This window comes from Galeopterus variegatus, unplaced genomic scaffold, assembly GCF_000696425.1.
Source record: "Galeopterus variegatus unplaced genomic scaffold, G_variegatus-3.0.2 Scaffold7033, whole genome shotgun sequence".
Lineage (NCBI taxonomy): Eukaryota > Metazoa > Chordata > Mammalia > Dermoptera > Cynocephalidae > Galeopterus > Galeopterus variegatus.
This window is the reverse complement of record NW_007733144.1, coordinates 56,879-76,029: the sequence shown is the minus strand read 5'-3', so window position 1 is coordinate 76,029 and position 19,151 is coordinate 56,879. Positions and strand designations below refer to the sequence as shown.

At 49.3% G+C, this 19,151-nt stretch overlaps 1 protein-coding gene and 1 non-coding gene across 2 annotated transcripts in view; both read right to left on the bottom strand.

The window, feature by feature from the left end:
- Positions 1–1,264: 1,264 nt before the first annotated feature.
- DAPK3 (death-associated protein kinase 3) overlaps positions 1,265–19,151 on the bottom strand; it is a 25,752-nt gene continuing 7,865 nt past the window's right edge. Inside the window, exons 2-8 of the mRNA XM_008591557.1 lie at positions 13,653–14,013; positions 13,368–13,497; positions 13,134–13,182; positions 5,950–5,976; positions 4,464–4,616; positions 3,740–3,785; positions 1,265–3,322 (exon numbers count right to left, since the gene is read on the bottom strand). Of these exons, the coding sequence (XP_008589779.1) occupies positions 2,786–3,322; positions 3,740–3,785; positions 4,464–4,616; positions 5,950–5,976; positions 13,134–13,182; positions 13,368–13,497; positions 13,653–14,013 (1,303 nt within the window). The 3' untranslated portion in view covers positions 1,265–2,785. The remainder of the gene's footprint in view (positions 3,323–3,739; positions 3,786–4,463; positions 4,617–5,949; positions 5,977–13,133; positions 13,183–13,367; positions 13,498–13,652; positions 14,014–19,151) is intronic.
- TRNAN-GUU lies at positions 14,701–14,772 on the bottom strand. Its single transcript has one exon. It is a non-coding gene; the product is annotated as a tRNA-Asn (tRNA).

Below are 19,151 nucleotides of genomic sequence, written 5' to 3'. Positions count from 1 at the left end.
CAAAAAGAGCTTTCTGCCCACATTCTAGACTCAAAGCACAAAAATGGACTTGAACGAACGACTGCTCCCTTGCAAACCCAGTGTGCAGCCAGTTAAGTGTGATAAAGTATTTATTGCTTTTCAGCCCCCTTTTTTTGGGGGGGGGGGTATTGTCATTTTATTAATCACCAGAGCATCTAAATAGATCTCGGAGTGAAAACAAAGGCTTAGTTCACTTGGTTAGAACGCAGCCTTGTAATTCAAGGTCAAGGGTTCAGATCCCAGACCAGGCAACTGTCAACACAAACAAACAAAAATAGTGATATGTATTTGTTTGAGCTGTTAGGGTGGAATTGAGTCTTTTGGGAGGATTTAAATCCAGCTCATAACTTGAAAAGGACACCAAAAAATCTCTCGAGCGGCACTTTCCCAAGGCGGATGTCAGGGGCTCCCAGCGGCTCTGCCTTTACGATAAGGTGACTTGCTTGCCTGCAGGGCTTACCTCCACCCCCTATTTAACATGGAGGGAGGATGGGAGGCTGGAGATCGGCAGGACGAAGACTGTCACATGTGACTTCACACACAGCTTCTTCCAGGAGCCTGTCATTGTTTCCTTTTTTAATTATGGTAAAATACACATAACTAATCTCACCATTCTAACCATTTCTGGGTGCACAATTCAGTGGCGTTAAGTGCATTCACAAGGTTGTAACCATCGCCACTACCTTGTTCCAGTTTATCATCATCCCAAATGAAACCCCGTCCCCATCAGCAGTCGCTCCCCATCCCCTTCCCCAGCCCCTGGCAACCACGCATCCACTTTCCATCTCTGTGGATTGGCCTGTTCTGGACATTTCATGTAAATGGAGTCACACACTGTGTCGCCTTTTGTGTCTGGCGTCTGTCACTGAGCGTGACGTGTACATGGTCCACCCACGTGGCAGCGTTTGTCAGAGCCTCGTTCCTTTTCATGGCTGAGTGATGTTCCAGCATGTGGATGGGCTGTGTCTGTCCATTTGTTCAGTAAGGTACATGTGGGATGACATCACCTGTTAACTACTATGAATCATGCTGCTGTGAACACCCACACACATGTATTACTGAGAATGTGCTAAAACTACCTAATTGCACACTTTATTTTTTTAAATGACCAGTAAAGTAAGGGGATCTTAACCCTTGACTTGGTGTTGTCAGCATGGTGCCAGCCAAGGGTTAAGATCCCTTTATCGGTCATCTTTTTTAAAAAAATTAAAAATAAAAAAAATAAACACACACGCCTCAGGACTCAGCATTGGTGCCCGAGGGTTGATGCCCCTGCTGGGTATCGAACCACGGTGACACCTTGATGTCAGGGAAGTTGGATTTTATTTCTTTTGGCTTCCAACAGGCACATTATTGCATAGGCGCGCGCAAGCGCTACAATAGAGTTTGCAGTGGGCATCCAAGGGCCTGGGCACAACAGCAGCTGGAGACCCCTCTACTGGGCCCCACAGCCAGGTCCCAAGGTCCCGCCTCACCTGGCAGCGGCATGGCAGGCTGAGCTCCAGCCAGCAGCTGCAGCGGGGCATGCTGAGGACGTCCCCACCTGCCCAGTCCTCCCTGCACCCACCTGTCCCAAGACCTCCCCTGGGCCAAGGGGTGGCACCTAGCGGCACCCAGCAGTACTGCCCACCAGGACCCCATGCTCAGCCCCCGGAGCCAGGAAACCGCAGAAGAGCCCACCCACCTAGCAGGGGCTGCTGGCCACGTGCATGAGGACACCAGCAGAGCCGAGTGGAATGTCTGTCACAGGACAGCTGAGCCTGGTGTGCCAAGAGCCTGGTGCCCTCTGGAGCAGAGATGCCAAATGTGCACCTCCCAGACCATCGGGGTGCACTGACCTCCTACAGGGTGTCCTGGGGATGGCTCGTCCACGCCCTGCTGCCAGGCGTGCTGGCCCAGCCCTGAAGCGGAGGGTACGAGAACTGCCCTGGAGGCAGCTGGCGGGCAGGGCCAGGCGGTGTGCTGAGAGGGGCGGCTCGCAGCTTTGGTGTGTTGGGAGCACGGGCATCGTTAGGAGGATGCCCAATCGGGACCACTCCACGGCATGCTGCAGGTGCTTCCAGGGAGGCCTGTGGGGCAGCAGCCGCTCTCTGCCCCCTGCCTGCCCCAGGATGTGAGGGGACACAGACTCAAGCCTCTGCCATCAGCTCCCAATACCACCTCCAGACGAAAACCTCCTCGGCTGTGCCACAGGTGCCCAGCCCAGGGCTGTGCAAGAATGTTGTAGATGAGGCTGTTTGGGGCGCAGAGGCCACCTCACCACTGACTGTGTGACCGTGGAGGAGCTTCCTAGCCCCACCAAACCTCCCCAGGCTCTGCACGCCTGGCCGGGCATGGGGGCCCAGAGCCTCCTGACTCAGACCCTGAGTGTGAAGGCTGCCACCCCCACCATCTGGCAAGGCATGAGGCCACTGTGTCCTGTGTCCAGTTCTGTCCTGGTAGTACCGACCCCTCATAGACAGCGTGAGGCAATGCTGCCCTGAAAGGCCTCAGAGGTGTCGCTGATGTCACAGGAGAAAGGGGCTGAATCCAGGGGGAGGCAAGACCATGCAGACAGTGGCCTCGGGGGCAGGGAGATCCAGACCCCACCCAGGACAGAGCTCCAGGAACTTGTGGGGTCTGGCCTAGGGCTCTTCCCACCTCAGCCCCCAGCCTGGGGGCTTGACTGAGGCTACAATGAGAGTGACAGGAAAACCAAAGCCCTACAGGGAGGCGTTCCCAAGCCCAGGTCCCCACCCACCAGTCCACCCCGTGTAGCCCAGACCTAGCGGAGGCCACACTCCACGCCCTGTGGCTTCTCCCGCTCCATGGCCCGCACCAGGTCCTGCACGAAGCGCATCTCAGAGGCCACCTGCTTGGCCAGGGCCTCGTAGCGGTTCTCCAGACGGCTGAAGCGGCGCTTGAGTCCACTGGCCCCCAGCAGGGCGCCCTTGGCCTCCTCCTGGGCCTGCCGCTTGAGCGCCTCGGTCTTGTGCAGCTCCTGGCGCAGCCGCCGCAGGTCCTGGCCGATGCCCTCATGCTCCCCCCTGTACCAGGCCTCCTTCTCCTCGTAGATGGCGGTCAGCGCCTCCACGTCCTCGTGGCACAGTCGCCGGCTGCGCTCCAGCTCGCGCAGGCCCTCCTCGGCCGCCGCCACCTCCTCCAGCACCTTGGAGAAGCGCTCGAAGTTGACATAGGTGTTGTTGGGCGGCATGCTCGAGTGTGACTTGATGGTGTACTCCTTCAGGCGCGTGGTCTTCAGGCGCCTCCGCTCGGGCTTCCGGCCACTGTCCTCGCTGCGCACATTCCGCCTCCGGATGGCCTGCGTGGGGACGGGGGGTGAGGCCTGGAGCAGGCCCCGCCAAGGGCCACAGCCGGCCCCACGCACTGCCTAGCATCAGCCTTGGTGACCTTCCCGCCCGGCCCACAAAGCCAAAAGTATTTCCTCTCTGGCCCTCTAGAGGAAAAGCCTGCCAACCCCTGGCCCAGAGACCCCTTCCTGAGAAGATTCCATGGGAGTCAACCCTGCTGGACACAGGGTCTCTCTCAGTGAGACAGCGGCAGCCCAGCACCAGGGACTCGGGCTCCCATGCTATCTCATGGCACGAGGACCCCCTGCCACCCAGGCCCACTGCCCTGGGAACCTCCCCAGGTGCTGAGGACTTGTCACATCTCTGGTCCCTTGGGCCCCACAGAAAAGGCAAAGGCAGCAGCCCCTGGAGCAGCCCCCACCCCTCACCTTGATCCAGGAATGTTCCAGGCTCTGGGCGATGGTCATTCTCCTCCTGGAAGGGATCCCCAACCCCATTAGTCACACGTGTGCCACCCGCACCCAACCCCCAGAATCCCCAAGCCCCTAAAGTCTCGCTCCAGCCTCTGCCTGGCCAACCCCAGGGGCTATGGGGCGGGACCCTGCATCTCGGTGTTTTCTGGGGGATTCTGTTCAGACACCTCCGGAGCTCGCAAACTCAGGCACCCATGGAGGGGCCGGGCAGCTGGGGAGGACTGCGGTGGCTGGGAGCTCCTGTGAGGGAGGGCTCAGTGTTGCCAGAATTCTAGGTTTTTCTAGGGAAACATAACAGTAGTCTGGAATTTTATGTGAAACCTTGTTTTTTTTTTGGCAGCCGGCCGGTATGTAGATCCAAACCCTTGACCCTGGTGTCGTCAACACTGTGCTCCGAACAACAGAGCTAACCAGCCAGCCCTGAGACTATTTTAAACACTGGCAACAAGGGCTGCCTGGTTGGCTCAGGTGTTAGTGCACAGCCTTATAATACCAAGGTCAAGGGTTCGGATCCCTGTACCAGCTGCCAAAAAAGTTGTAAAATAAATACTGGCAACAAATTAAAAGTGTCTTAAAAACATGGCGTGGGCCTACCACAGCCACATCCACTCGGGCTCACCCCCCATTCAATGTGGCAGGGCTGCCCCACAGCCCCCGTGCCTGGCCCTTGTGCTCGTACTTGGGGTCTTTGACCAGCAGCCGGCGGATGAAGTCCTTGGCCAGCTCGCTGGTGTTGCTGAAGTATTCCTCGTCAAAGTCATAGTTCACAGCCGAGATGTTGGTGAGGGTCTCCTGCTTGGTCTCACCCAGGAACGGGGATGCACCACTTAAGCTGGAAGATGGAAACGGGACTCAAGACCGTGCCGCGGCCTGGGCCACCACCCAACCCCATCATGCCAACAATGGAGCACACATAAAGGACAGGAGGACAGTAGGTGCCCGGCCACCCCACACATCTGCACTTCCCTAGAACCTTCTCCCGATGATCCCTAGCCACCAACCAAAAGGCATTAAACATCCTCCTCCCAGTCACTGATAGGGACAAAAATGAACGAACACACATCTCCTTGGAAACTCAAAATATCTACGTAAATGCATAATCTCAAAGCATCTCCCCAAACACTCAGTAACTACAGAGGGAAAACAGTGACCTTCCCGTGGGGAGTCCTGCCTGCTAACGGGTTCTGCCCTGGGATCAAGGTTAACGTCACGGCGACGACACGTCATGTTCAGACGCTGTGAGGACGACATAGCAGTCCTTGCATGGGACCCAGGACAGAGACGCAGAGATGCAGAGCACCCGACAACCACAAGAACATCAGACAGCCCCATCTGGGGTGAACTTCTGCAAAACACCTGACCAGGGCTCATCAGAGTCAAGGTCATGAAGGACAAGGACAGACTGAGGAACGGTCTCGGATTGGAAGCGCTTATTGAGCTGGGATGATAAATGTCATGTGGGATCCTGGATCAGAATGAAGACGTGAGTGGGAAAACTGAAGACACGTGATTAAGTTTGACACTTCTCCTAGCCTAGAACATCTCAGTGTAGGCGAACATCTCAGTGAGGGCGATGCCCTGTGCTCAGGGAAGACGTGAACAGGAGAGGCTGGACGTCTACACCGTTTCTACAGCTCTTCTCTAAGTCTATGGTCATCTCAAACTTAAAAAACAAACAAAAATGTCTAAAAACCCATCTCCTGGAGGCTTTGGATCTGATCGCTACACCCATTCGACAAGCAAGAAGATAACGATTGGGAGGCTGACTCAGGAAGGGACAGAACGGTGGCCTTGGAAGCAAAGATTGAGCGGTCAGGTCCCTCTTCCACACGTTCAGAGGGAGTCCAGGCTGCCGGCTCACAGCCAGAGAAGAAGGGAGGACGCATGGGCGCCGGGAGCTGGGCCTGCACTGGTCGTTCTGCCTTTAAAACTGTCCCTGTGACAGCCATTCATTCACCCACTCATTCATTCACTCATCCACTCATTCACTCACTCATTCATCCAATACCCAGTGAGCACCCTGGACAGGTCAGAGCCTGGGCTGGGGACCCAGTGTCCACATGCATAACACAGAGAGCCCCTGGGCATGTAGCCGTCCTGTCCAGCCAACCACTACATGACACAGCCACAGTCAAAAGGCAGGACAGCCCTGGCCAGCTACTCACAGGATGTAGGTGATCACACCGATGCTCCTGCAAAAGAGACAAGAGACGAGGGGTCAGCCTGGCCGCCAGGCCCGCACCCAACCCCTACAGCAAGGCTCCCCTCTCTAAAGGGTGGTGGGGTCCAGAGCCCAGCCTCCCCCGAGGACAACAGGGCCTGCTCTGCCTCCTGGGCGCCGCATGGCCTTGGCCAAGCCCCTTTCTCTTCCTAGCTCCCAGAGCCTCAGGATTTGGTATCTGTGCATCTCCAGCTACACCTGCCTGTCAAAGTTCATACTGGCTGGCGGGTGGAGACAGAGCAGGGAGCACAGTGGCCCCACAGACAACCAGACGTGGCAGGCCGCCTCTTTCTATAAAGGGTCAGAGAGTAAACATTTCAGGCTTAGTGGGCCACCATGGTCTCTGTCACATACTCATCTGTCTTGTCTTTGTAACAACTTTTTCTTAATGTGAAAACCACTCTTAGCTTTTGGGCCTGATGGCCCTCAGGCCACAGCTTCTAATGCAATGGTCCGTCCTCCGCATGCCCCAACAACACCAATGTGGAATATACTATAAAGCATATGTACTTCACAGAGCCTGGTTTTCCAAAGCCTTGCAGTTTCAAATATTGACCTTGCAGAGGACTGGAAATTTTCTCAGACTATTGAGTCTCTGTTGCAAGATAAGAATTGTGGCACAGCAAGGTTGCTGGCTCAAGGACAGATGAGTTACTGGTTGATATCTAAGTTGCTGGAAAACTGCTAAGGGAGAAGGAATGTTTGCTAAGATCAAGCTTGTGTTGATAGGACCACTTAATTGCCTTACTGGAATGTCATCTGGCTTGTTTCACTGAGAGTTACCAGCCTATATTGTTAAACTATAACCCCACCTATGTTCTCTTCCTGTAACTTCCTGGTCTGGAAAATAAATGCAGGAAGAGAACCCCAATTTGGGGTTAATTTCCTGAGGAACAGTTGCCTCTTACTTGAGGGTTCCAGGGAAGTTAACCACTTCGGGGTCTCTCACTGCTCAGAAGAGATGGGCTTTGACTAATCCTTTGCATCTCCATCACCCAGGGGAAGAGGGGTGACAAATCCATGGGGGGCGAAGCAACACAAAGTAACAAAAGGGTGCCCTGTGTGAGGATGTTCTCCACAGATCAGAGACTGACCTGCCAAGCATTGGAGAGGAAAAGGATGTCCTATTCATCCCAGCAAGGGAGTCCCTAATAAGGGAGACGCATCCCAGTAAGGGAATCACAGGTGGCTTTCGATTAGCAACTGCACACCTGTGGCAGGTCAAAGGTACATCTTTTCAACCCTGGAGATATTTTTTCCTTCTCTTTACTTTTAAAATATGGATAATTCATTAACGAAAGGGGAGACTGAACATACATTACAACTCCAATGTCTCCTTAAAGCAGCAGGCTGTAAGTAACTGAATGGCAGCTTGTAAAACTGTTAGTGGATATTAAGCAACCACATCCTTGATACCTCAAGGAAGGGAGGCTTAACATAAAAATTTGGGAACAAATTGGTCACTGGTTAATTATGCAATGGGTCTCATTAAGGCTTCCCACCTAACAACTAGGAATCTATGTCAAGTCGCCCTGACACCTATCCAAGACCTTAACAAAAGACTAAAACATGTTTATGTCACCAGAAAAGGATAAAACCTAATCTTTGCTAGTGACAGAGAACCTTAAATTGGACAATCTAAAGTAAAGGAAGTTGGGGCCAGCCCGTGGCTCACTCAGGAGAGCATGGTGCTGACAACACCAAAAAAAAAAAAAAAAAAGTAAAAGAAGTTAATATTTCTTTACAGTGTTGGTATTATTTGAGCACATTTTTCTTTCTTATCTGCACAATGCTTCTCTCCTCTCTTAAAAGCAGTGGTCCTTTTCTTGACTGCATGTGCTACTCTTTTTCTCTGAAGACTCTGGAGTTTTATGAAGAAAAGCAGCCATGGCGCCAACCAGACTCCTTTTGGGTCTCCTGCTCTTCTCCTAAAAACCTCAAAGAGTCTAATGGTTTCATCTCTGACTGGTGGCTCAGCTCTTGAGCTCAGTAACTCATCTGAGAAACAAAAACTAACCTAAAATCTACCTGTTTAATTAGATGGTCTCAAATTTTCTGGCATCCACTTGGTTATCTTAGACTTCTAAATTCTCTTCTGGTCTCATCTATGTATTTCTTCACAAAATCCTATGGTAGAATTCTATGCTCTCTTCTTAAAGGACGAGAGTCTTCTCTGCATCTTCTTGAAAGGCTTGCACACTTTGCTTTACAGTGTAAACTTGTTATCTTGCTTTCTTTAAGGCAGGGTGAGGCCTCACCAATAAGTCTTTTTGAAAAAACACAATCTAAACCTGACCGTCCTTTTTACTAGTGAGCTTTTTTGCATCTTGAACAAAACCTATAAGATCCTTGTTTGTTCTTGTTGTTTACGTCTGCATATGTGCGTGTGTAAGCTGTATGTCTCTACGTTCATGTCTGTTTGTATAATTGTTTTATGTGCAAGGTACCAAATTGGCGTATAATTAATGCGCACTTATTAAATAAGTATAAGTATACTTTTCAAGTTCACGTGACTTAAATTTTCTAAGGTTTTGATAAATACATTTTAAAAATTTGATTCAAACCTTTTACCTAAATTTGTCTCTAGGTCAATATGTCTCCTTGTTATCTCAGCTATGCCTCCTGACCATGCTGAGAGAAACAATTCTTTTATGTATATACCGCCCTCTGTCTTAAGCTCCACATGGCTCCAAACGCCACGTGGAAACCCAGGACCTGAAATGGCTAGCAAAAAGAAACCTATGCCAAATATCCCAAAGGTCCTAGTTAGCATTAACTGATAAGGGTATAGATCTAATACACCGAGTTTTTGGCTAGGAAACCATAAATATGTATTTGGTAAATATAGCTAAAACTCAGACTGAGCTTTGTATAATTTGCTCTGATAAATGGACACCTATTTACTAACCTGAATGTATAAAAATGTTCTTATCAACACACATTGTTGCTCGGGTGTACTAATCAAACAGGACTACATTTGTCTTTGCTAGAGGCTTTTTTTTTTTTTTTTTTGTCTTTTTTCCGTGTCCGGCAACGGATCACAACCCTCAGTGTTGCCCCCGTACCGGACCGGGGACCGGCGACGGGATCGCAAGCCTCGGCATTGCTCCCGCGCCTCGCTCAGCCAGTGAGCGGGAGCCGGTCTGTACGTGGGATCCGAACCCTCGGACGGGAGCGCTGCCGCGCTTCCCAAGCGGGCGCACTATCCAGTGCGCCACCGGGCCGGCCCATGCTAGAGGCTTTTAAGTTGTAAACCCCACCAAACCAAAAAAACCAAATACAAAAAAACCCCTTTTTATATATAATTTTTAGACAAATTAGGCCAATTTAACATTGATAAAAAAGAAACAAGTATGCAAAAAGGTGATTTAAAGAAGGCTATGGATGTGGGATATGGTTATGGTTGGAAGGGCTAGAGAGAAAGAAAAATAATTTTTATGTAAGAAAGCATCTGGTACAGTGTATTTTTGTCCTAGAGTAAAATTATTGTGCTCTCTGCCTTTGAAGCCCTCTGTCACTTTGGTTTTACTTTTTGTAATAATTTGTGATCTTATTCAACTAAATGTTTTAAGCCTTTTCTGAAAGGCTTAAATTCTGAAAGCTCAACATTTTAAATTTAACTTTGAGGAATTCCAAGGGCCCTGGAGTTTCTCAAAGGATATATAAAAGATGTATCAGAACTAATTGGCTTATTTAGTAAATTAGACTATATGGGAAAAACACTGTCAGTTCTGAAGGTGTTATGGATATGTGTTCCAAAATCTTGTAAGGTTCTTAAATATCCGGGGCCTTGGTGTTATCAGCACCACACTCTCCCGAGTGAGCCACGGGCCGGCCCCAAACCTCCTGATTTTAAGGGTCAGAGTCAAAGGGGGACCGTGTATGTGGTCAGTCCCTCTGAAAGTAGCTTGTTCAAAGGTTCAGAGCAGAGGTTCTAAGTCCCTGTTGAAACAGGTTCCCTTTCCTGACCATTGTGAGTAGAGATCAGGTTGCTGAGCTGCTCAGTTTTGAGAGTAAGGACTCTAAGCAGTGACTGTTATAGACTATTAGGAGCCAAGTTATGGCCTGGGCATTCGGGGCCTTCTGGGAAAGGACACTGCTAATCCTCAGCTTGACTCAGTTCATCCCGAAGTTCCAAAGTGAGCGAAATAACATCAGTTTGTCTCCATTATCAACATACTCAGATGAAACTGGATTTTTGATAATGCTTGGGTTTTAAAACAAGCTGGAGGGCCGGCCCGTGGCTCACTCGGTAGAGTGCGGTGCTGATAACACCAAGGCCCCGGGTTCGGATCCCACATAGGGATGGCCGGTTCGCTCACTGGGTGAGCGTGGTGCTGACAACACCAAGTCAAGGGTTAAGATCCCCTTACCGGTCATCTTTTTAAAAAAAAAAAAAAAAAACAAGCTGGACACTTGATGATCACTTTGTAAAGATCACCGAACTGATAATCTCATATGAAGAAAATAATTAGAAACAATTTAGTGTCATAAAGTAAAATTTTGTTGTAATTTTTTGCATTAGAAAAATATTTTTTTAGGGGCCGGCCCGTGGCTCACTTGGGAGAGTGCGGTGCTGATAACACCAAGGCCCCGGGTTCGGATCCTATATAGGGATGGCCGGTTAGCTCACTGGGTGAGCGTGGTGCTGACAACACCAAGTCAAGGGTTAAGATCCCCTTACCGGTCATCTTTATATTAAAAAAAAAAAAAAGAAAAGAAAAGAAAAAAAAATTTTTTTTTTCGCTTTTTGTCTTTTTTTACTGACCGGCAACGGGATCGCAACCCTCGGTGTTGCGCCTGCACCGCGCTCAGCCAGTGAGCAGGAACCAGTCTCCACGTGGGATCCGAACCCTCGGCGGGAGCGCCGCCGCACTCCCAAGCGGCGCACTCTCCAGTGCACCACCAGGCCGGCCCGAAAAATATTTTTTTACATATTGATTATAGTGCCAACTGTCCTTCCTCTGGGAGCGTGTACTGATATTATGTTCTTTCTACTACCTATTTGTGTGTGAAAGTCCCCCTATCCCTACTGGGTTTGTAAAGATTTTATGTCTTTGCTTGCAAAGTAAAGAGGGAGCAATAAAAAAAAAAAAAAAAAAAACTCTGATAGGTACAGTTTTCCAACAAACTTTGAGTTCACAGCTTTAAACTAAGTTCCAAAATTTTAATGAAGAAACTGATGGGTCTGTGAAATTGTTCACAAAGGTCAAAACAAGAAAAGTTAATTGGTAAATTAATTAAGAAGAACTATGTGTTTTTACAATTTACTTATTTTGAAACACTGCTGCTTCTCCTAATGTTTCCCAAATATAAGAAAACACTCTCTCTTTCTCTTAAGCTATCTATAACTAACAACAGTTTGGTAAAATGTCATTTAAAACAGAAGTAAAAGCATTTGCTTTCTCCCTATTTGATTCCCCCAGATTTAATAACTTTAAAGTATTCTTATGATTATTATGACAATGTGGCTATTTTTATAAGTTCAATGAAAATTAACCCTCTCTCTTCTTTTTTTTTTTTTTTTTTTTTTTTTAAAAGATGACCGGTAAGGGGATCTTAACCCTAAACTTGGTGTTGTCAGCACCACGCTCAGCCAGTGAGCGAACCGGCCATCCCTATGTGGGATCCGAACCCGGGGCCTTGGTGTTATTAGCACCGCACTCTACCGAGTGAGCCACGGGCCGGCCCAACCCTCTCTCTTTATAACAGGATATAATTTAAAACTTTGTTTATAAGATAACATGTCTCATTTCCAAGTTGCTGATCTCTTTCATGTTTGCCATAATTTGGCCTAAACTGCTGCTTCATCCTGCTGTTCGTCTTTCCCCCTGACGTGGGACAGATCACTGAAAGACAGTGAGCCGAGATGCTTCTTTCAATCACCACCTAGGAAAGAGCCTTCCCAACACTGAGAGATTTATACAAAGAAAAGTAGGCCCTTTTAAATTAAGATATTGATCACCAATGCTTTTATGAGGAATTCCTTGATCATAAAGGGGGAAATAACGTCTTCTCTATAAAAGCAGTTCTCTAAATTTTCCTGGCCTTAAAGAGGGTGTTTGTAACTTGGATGAGACATCCTGCTCTTAAACAAAAGACTCATAATTGATCAACAATTTTACATAAGACTAGACACTCTGAAAGCAGTAAGGTACTGGACAGGTGAACTAATAACAACAAACTCTCTGGACTCAGAATCAACTATTATGCAGAGCAGAATCCCATTGGAAGTTTCAACAATTGGTAATTACACCTAATTCACAGCACCTCGAGTGATGCTGCTGCAGCTGCCCTGAGACGATGACATCATCAGTCCTCATCTGAAGTAAATTAAAAGAACTTGCCATGCTAAATGATACCAACTTTGCTTTAACAAAATGCTTTTTGTCTTAACTGTGCCAACCTGATCTATAGCTTTTGCTTTTTCTTTTAAACAAATAAAACAGGGGAGATGTGGAATATACTATAAAGCATATGTACTTCACAGGGCTTGGTTTTCCAAAGCCTTGCAGTTTCAAATATTGACCTTGTGGAGAACTGGAAATTTTCCTCAGATTATTGAGTCTCTGTTGCAAGATAAGAATTGTGGCACAGCAAGGTTGCTGGCTCAAGGACAGATGAGTTACTGGTTGATATCTAAGTTGCTGGAAAACTGCTAAGGGAGAAGGAATGTTTGCTAAGATCAAGCTTGTGTTGATAGGACCACTTAATTGCCTTACTGGAATGTCATCTGGCTTGTTTCACTGAGAGTTACCAGCCTATATTGTTAAACTATAACCCCACCTATGTTCTCTTCCTGTAACTTCCTGGTCTGGAAAATAAATGCAGGAAGAGAACCCCAATTTGGGGTTAATTTCCTGAGGAACAGTTGCCTCTTACTTGAGGGTTCCAGGGAAGTTAACCACTTCGGGGTCTCTCACTGCTCAGAAGAGATGGGCTTTGAGTATTCCTTTGCATCTCCATCACCCAGGGGAAGAGGGGTGACAAATCCGTGGGGGGCGAAGCAACACAAAGCAACACACTAACACCCAAGAGGACGAGCTTCGTCCCCAGCCTGCGGCTCTGGTGGACTGGGGGACAGAGGGGCACTCTTGAGAAAAGGGAACCCCCAACCCCAACACTCACCACATGTCCGCCTCCAGGCCCAGGGGCTCATAGTTGACAATTTCAGGAGCTGTGGGGGATGGGGAGACAGAAGGGTCAGGCATGGGGAAACAGTGGCCAATGGGAGTGGCAGAGCCCTGCCTTCATGGCTCTCAAGGATATGGACTTTGGATTGAGATCTTCACAGCTCTCACTGTGCTGGCAGGGGAGCCCACCTCCCCAAGCCCTAGGCCCCAGCCCCCGGGGGGACCTTACCCACAAACTCCGGGGTGCCAAAGATGTTCTTGAACTCATTCCCTGCCTCGATCTTGTGGGCAATGCCAAAGTCAATGAGCTTGATCCGCGGGCTGGGCACGTTCTTGTCCAGGAGCATGATGTTTTCTGGCTGTGGGTGGGAGAAGACCTCCGTCGTCCCTGCCAACTCCTTCACAGGTCCCAGCTGGAGCCCTCCCATTCCCAAACCCTTGGGGAGGAGCATTCAAAGACCCTCTCCTCCTGGCCCCAGCCTCCCCATGCTGGCCCCAGGCCCGGCAGGCACACCTTGAGGTCGAAGTGTGCAATGCGCTTGGAGTGCAGGTAGTGTACACCGTCCAGGATCTGCTTGAGGAACTGGGTGGCCTCGTCCTCCGTCAGCGACTCCTTCTCAGCCAGAAAGTCAAAGAGCTCCCCGCCGGACACCAGCTCCAGGATGAGCACCACGTCCGTCTTGTTCTCGAAGATGTCGTGCAGGGTGATGATGTTGGGGTGCCGGATCTCCCGCAGGATGTTCACCTCCCGCTCGATCTCCTCCCGGCTGACCCCCCGCCGGCTGGATGACAGGCGGCGCTTCTTAATGAATTTGGCCGCATACTCCTTCCCCGTGCCCTTCTGCCTGCACTTCCGCACGATGGCAAACTGGCCGCTATGGGGAGAGGGGGCATGCGGGTGAGCTGGGGCTGCTCCCCCAACACCCCCATCTGCTCCTCAGGGCACAGCCCTGCCCTGTGCACCTCAAGGGACACCGGGCACACAGGACAGCACCCTGCCATGAGGGGGAGCAGGAACTCTTCCTTCTTGGATAGCAATTTCCCTGCACCCCGCGCCATTCGCACGCGTGGCTCCCAACCCTTCCAAGACTGTACCCAGAGGTATGTGAATATCGGTGTGAATGACACACAGGACAACAGCTGCCGGGGTTTCTCTGAACAGTGCAGGCACAGAAACAGCTCCATGCATATCAAAGGAGAACTGGGACAAATAATGACACACCCAGTGGAATTATACACTGTCACAAAAAGAACAGGGACGGCTCCTTACATGCAGATGAGAAAGACCTTCGTGAAGACTTGTTAAGTGAAGAGAGCGAGCTGCAGAACAGTACGTGGAATGTGACCTTTTGGCTTTAAAGAACTGCATGCGGTGGCCACGACACACACGCGTTTCCATGTGTATGCAGAGGAAAGAAGGACACACGGCGGCCTGTTAACCACAGGACCCCCAGGAGGGACTGAGAGAGAGCAGGCAGCGAAGGGGAGGTTTATTTTTTATCTGATGCAATTCTATCTTGATTGTTCTGTTATTTACTTATTTTTCTTTTTTTGGCAGCTGGCACCGGTACAGGGATCGAACCCTGGACCTTGGTGTTAACAGCACCACGCTCTAACCAACTGAGCTAACCAGCCAGCCCTGACTGAACCTTTCACAGAGTATTTCATTTCATCATTTTTTTTAATCTAACAAGAAAGGGGAAAAAACGTTGAATCCTGGTCTACAAAGAACATAAAAAAAAAAAAAAAAGGCCACTGACTTCATAGAGCTCCTTATTCCACAGGCAGACTGAGAGAAACACACGCACCTACAAAACAAGGGTCAGACGAGGAGGGGCAGACGAGCCGCAAACGCAGCTGGCGGGACTGGGGCAGCCACTGTGGAAACAATCGGGCACTTACTCAAAGTTGAACAGAGAATTACCACGTGACTCAGCAATTCCACTCAGACATCCGCCCAAGAGAAATGAAAATATACATCCACACAAAAAACTTGTATGTGAATATTCATAACAGCATAATGCTGTTATAACTTCTAAGAAGTAGAAACAACCGAGGTGTCCATCAACGGATAAATGAACGAACACAGCATGGTCCATCCACACACTGGAATAACGCTCAGCCATGAAAAGCAATGAGGCTCTGAAACATGCTATCATGTGGATGAACCTTAAACACATCACGCTCAATGACAGACACAAGACACACAAGGCCATGTAGTGAGTGATTCCATGTACATGAAATGTCCAGAACAGGCCAATCCACAGAGACAGAAAGTGGGTTCACAGTTGTCAGGGGCTGGGGGAGGGGATGGGGAGTGAGTGCTGATGGGCATAGAGTTTTTTTATGTGGTTATGGAATGTTCTGGAACTAGGTAGGGAGATGATTACACAACTTTGTGAATATACTAAAGAGCACTAAATTGCACACTTTAAATGGGTGAACTATATGGTACATAAATTCTCTTTCAATAAAGCTGTTTTAAAATAGCGTGAAATTCAATTTCCTACACTGCAGGGAGCTACCCAAACCCTGGCGCTGACACTCGGCTCTATTAACTACTGCTTTACCTCAGGAGTGAACGGAAAAGGCCAGATGGTAAATATTTTAAGCTCTGTGGGCCATGTGGTTTCTGTCACAATTCCCATGTATTTTTATTGCTGTGTAAAAAAGTATAAACGAGGAGCTTCCAGGTTGGTGAACACGTGGAGGTGCTGCAGGGTGGCAGAGAAGCTCCCGCCCCCCACACCTCCCTGTACACCTCCTCCACGGGCTGCTCGTCTGCAGCCTTGGTGATAGCCTTTATAATAAACTGATAAATGTCAAAACATTAAATTAAAAATGAATAAAATTTTAAAATAACATTTAATTTTAAAACCGTTCTGAGCTGGTGGGCCACACTCACCCAGGCCAGGGTGGCATCTGGCCTGGGGGCTGTGGGGTGCCGACCCCACCTTCAAGAAATTACAGGGGACCTTTCTCCACCATCGGGGTATGTTGGCCTCCCTTCCTCTCCATGTCTTCTCCCAAGACTTTCAGGATCAAGCAATTACTGGCCAAGAAGCAAAGGCAAAATCGGCTCATTCTCCAGCGGATTTGGATGAAAACTGGTAACAAAATCAACTACAACTCCAAGAGGAGACACTGGAGAAGAACAAGCCGGGTCTATAAAGAGCAGCTCATGACATGGCACATGTATTTACCACTTGACCAATGTCACTATCATCTCACTGTACCGAGCTGAAAATCTGGACACATTTTATTGGGGAAATTCTTTGTTTTCATGCTCTGCCCAAGTAGATTGATTCTATAATAAATATGTGAGACCTTTTCTTTGGGAAAAAATAATAAATTACGAGGAAGCTGGCTGGTTAGCTATTTGGTTAGAGCGTGGTGCTGATAACACCAAGGTCCAGGGTTCGATCCCTGTACCAGCCAGCTGCAAAAAAAGAGAAATTATAGGAACACACACATAGGGGTAGGGATGAATCTCAAGACAGGAATTCCAGACAGGAAACGTCAACAAGGCACTGCCAGGGGCTCAAGAGGAAAGAGACTGTGAAGTCCAGGGACACGAGGAAAGATAGCACAGAGGAAGGAAGCTTAGTGGAGAGGCCTCAAGGACAGATGAGGGGAGGGGATGGCCAGGCCAGCAGGGTCCCCAGACACACAGCCGTGGGCACAGGCCAGGCAGTCTGGGGGGCCCTCTGATCACCCAGCCCCTCCCTGACACGTTCCAGACATTAGGGCCACTCTGAGAATAAAGACCCCAAGCCCCGGGATAATGGGGTGGGCCTGGCCTGCAGGAAGGGGGCGTGTGGGTGGGGCTCTTGGAAGGGCCATCTGTTCTGGAGTCCCAACCGGGCTGGGGAAGAGCTCCAGGGTGCAGCAGGGAGGTGTGAGGATCAGGGAGAGCAGAGTGAGGATGCACTGGAACTAAGACAGCAGCCGTGGAAATGGCGAGGCCGGACAGCCCCTCCTCCCTGGCAGAGAGAGGCTGGCTATGCCTCTCCAGAAGCACGGAACAGCAGTGGGACTCAGGGAGCAGAGACCTGACTCCAGCTCAGCCACCAACTCTTGGGACAATGGTCAGGGGTCCCCTTTCCTGGTCCCATGGGGAGCTGGGACAGTGGCACCACCCCCTGGGGGTTGCTGCAAGGGGAGAACAAAACCCATGCATGCAGGTGGCACAAGGCAAGCACTGGGGGCCAGCTGCATTATCATCACTTGAGAAGTGAACAGCTGCCCGGGGCTGGCCGCCCTCCTCCCACCCCCTCCCCATCCCATGGCCTTGACTGGACTCTGCCATCAGCCCAGGCTCCAGCCAGCCTCAGGGGCTTGCCGCTTTCAAATCTGGCTCAGGCTCCTGTGCCCTCCAGCCCAGCTCCAGGTGTTGGGTGCCTGCGTGGGCCAGGTGGATGTCTGCCAGTCCTTGGGACCTCGCATCCTAGAACTACAGAGTCGACAGATGGAGACAGACACATGCCCATCACCACTTCCAAGTGCTGATGTGGGCGGGCAGAGCCGGAGCTGACCAGCCCATAAGCCCACCGCCCTCGTCAGCAGGCCATCACGGATATGGTCTGCACACACCCTGGTGGTTAGAGGTGGGTGAAGTTCAAGGTGGGCAAGCGGGAGATGCCAAATTATTACCGATCCTATAGGCTGAATAATGGCCCCTTCAAAGACATCCACGTCCTAAAGGCATCAAGCCTATTCGCTGGGGTAGGGACTGCCTCTTCAGCAAATGGTGCTGGGATAACTGGATATCCATATGCAGGAGAATGAAACTAGATCCATACCTCTCACCATATACTAAAATCACCTCAAAATGGATCAAGGATTGGGCTGGCCCGGTGGCGCACTCGGTAGAGTGCGGCGCTTGAGAGCGCAGCGGCGCTCCCGCCGAGGGTTCGGATCCCATATAGAAACTGGTCAGCTCACTGGTTGAGCGCGGTACGGGCACGACACCGAGGGTTGCGATCCCGTTGCCGGTCGCGGTACGGGCGCGACACCGAGGGTTGCAATCCCTTTACCAGTCACGAAAAAAGACAAAAAGGAAAAAAAAAATGGATCAAGGATTTAAATATACACCCTGAAACAATAAAACTTATTAAAGAAAACATAAGAGAAACACTTCAGCAAATAGGACTGGACACAGACTTCATGAATACAACCCCAAAAGCACAGGCAACCAAAGAAAAAATAAACAAATGGGATTATATCAAACTAAAAAGCTTCTGCACAGCAAAAGAAACAATTAACAGAGCTAAAAGACAACCAACAGAATGGGAGAAAATATTTGCAAAATATACATCCGACAAAGGATTAATATCCAGAATATACAAGGAACTTAAACAACTTCACAAGAAAAAAACAAGCAACCCAATAAAAAAATGGGCAAAAGAGCTAAGTAGGCAATTCTCTAAGGAAGATATACAAATGGCCAACAGTCATATGAAAAAATGCTCAACATCACTCAGCATCCGGGAAATGCAAATCAAAACCACACGCAGATACCATCTCACCCCAGTTAGGATGCCTAAAATCCAAAAGACTCTGAACGATAAATGCTGGCAAGGTTGCGGAGAAAAAGGAACTCTCATACATTGTTGGTGGGACTGCAAAATGGTGCAGCCTCTATGGAAAATGGTATGGAGATTCCTCAAACAGTTGCAGATAGATCTACCATACAACCCAGCTATCCCACTGCTGGGAATATACCCAAAGGAATGGAAATCATCAAGTCGAAGGTATACCTGTACCCCAATGTTCATCGCAGCACTCTTCACAATAGCCAAGAGCTGGAATCAACCCAAATGTCCATCATCGGATGAGTGGATACAGAAAATGTGGTATATCTACACAATGGAATACTACTCAGCTATAAAAATGAATGAAATACTGCCAATTGCAACAACATGGATGGACCTTGAAAGAATAATACTGAGTGAAACGAGTCAGGCAGAGAAAAAGAAATACCACATGTTCTCACTTACTGGAGGGAGCTAAA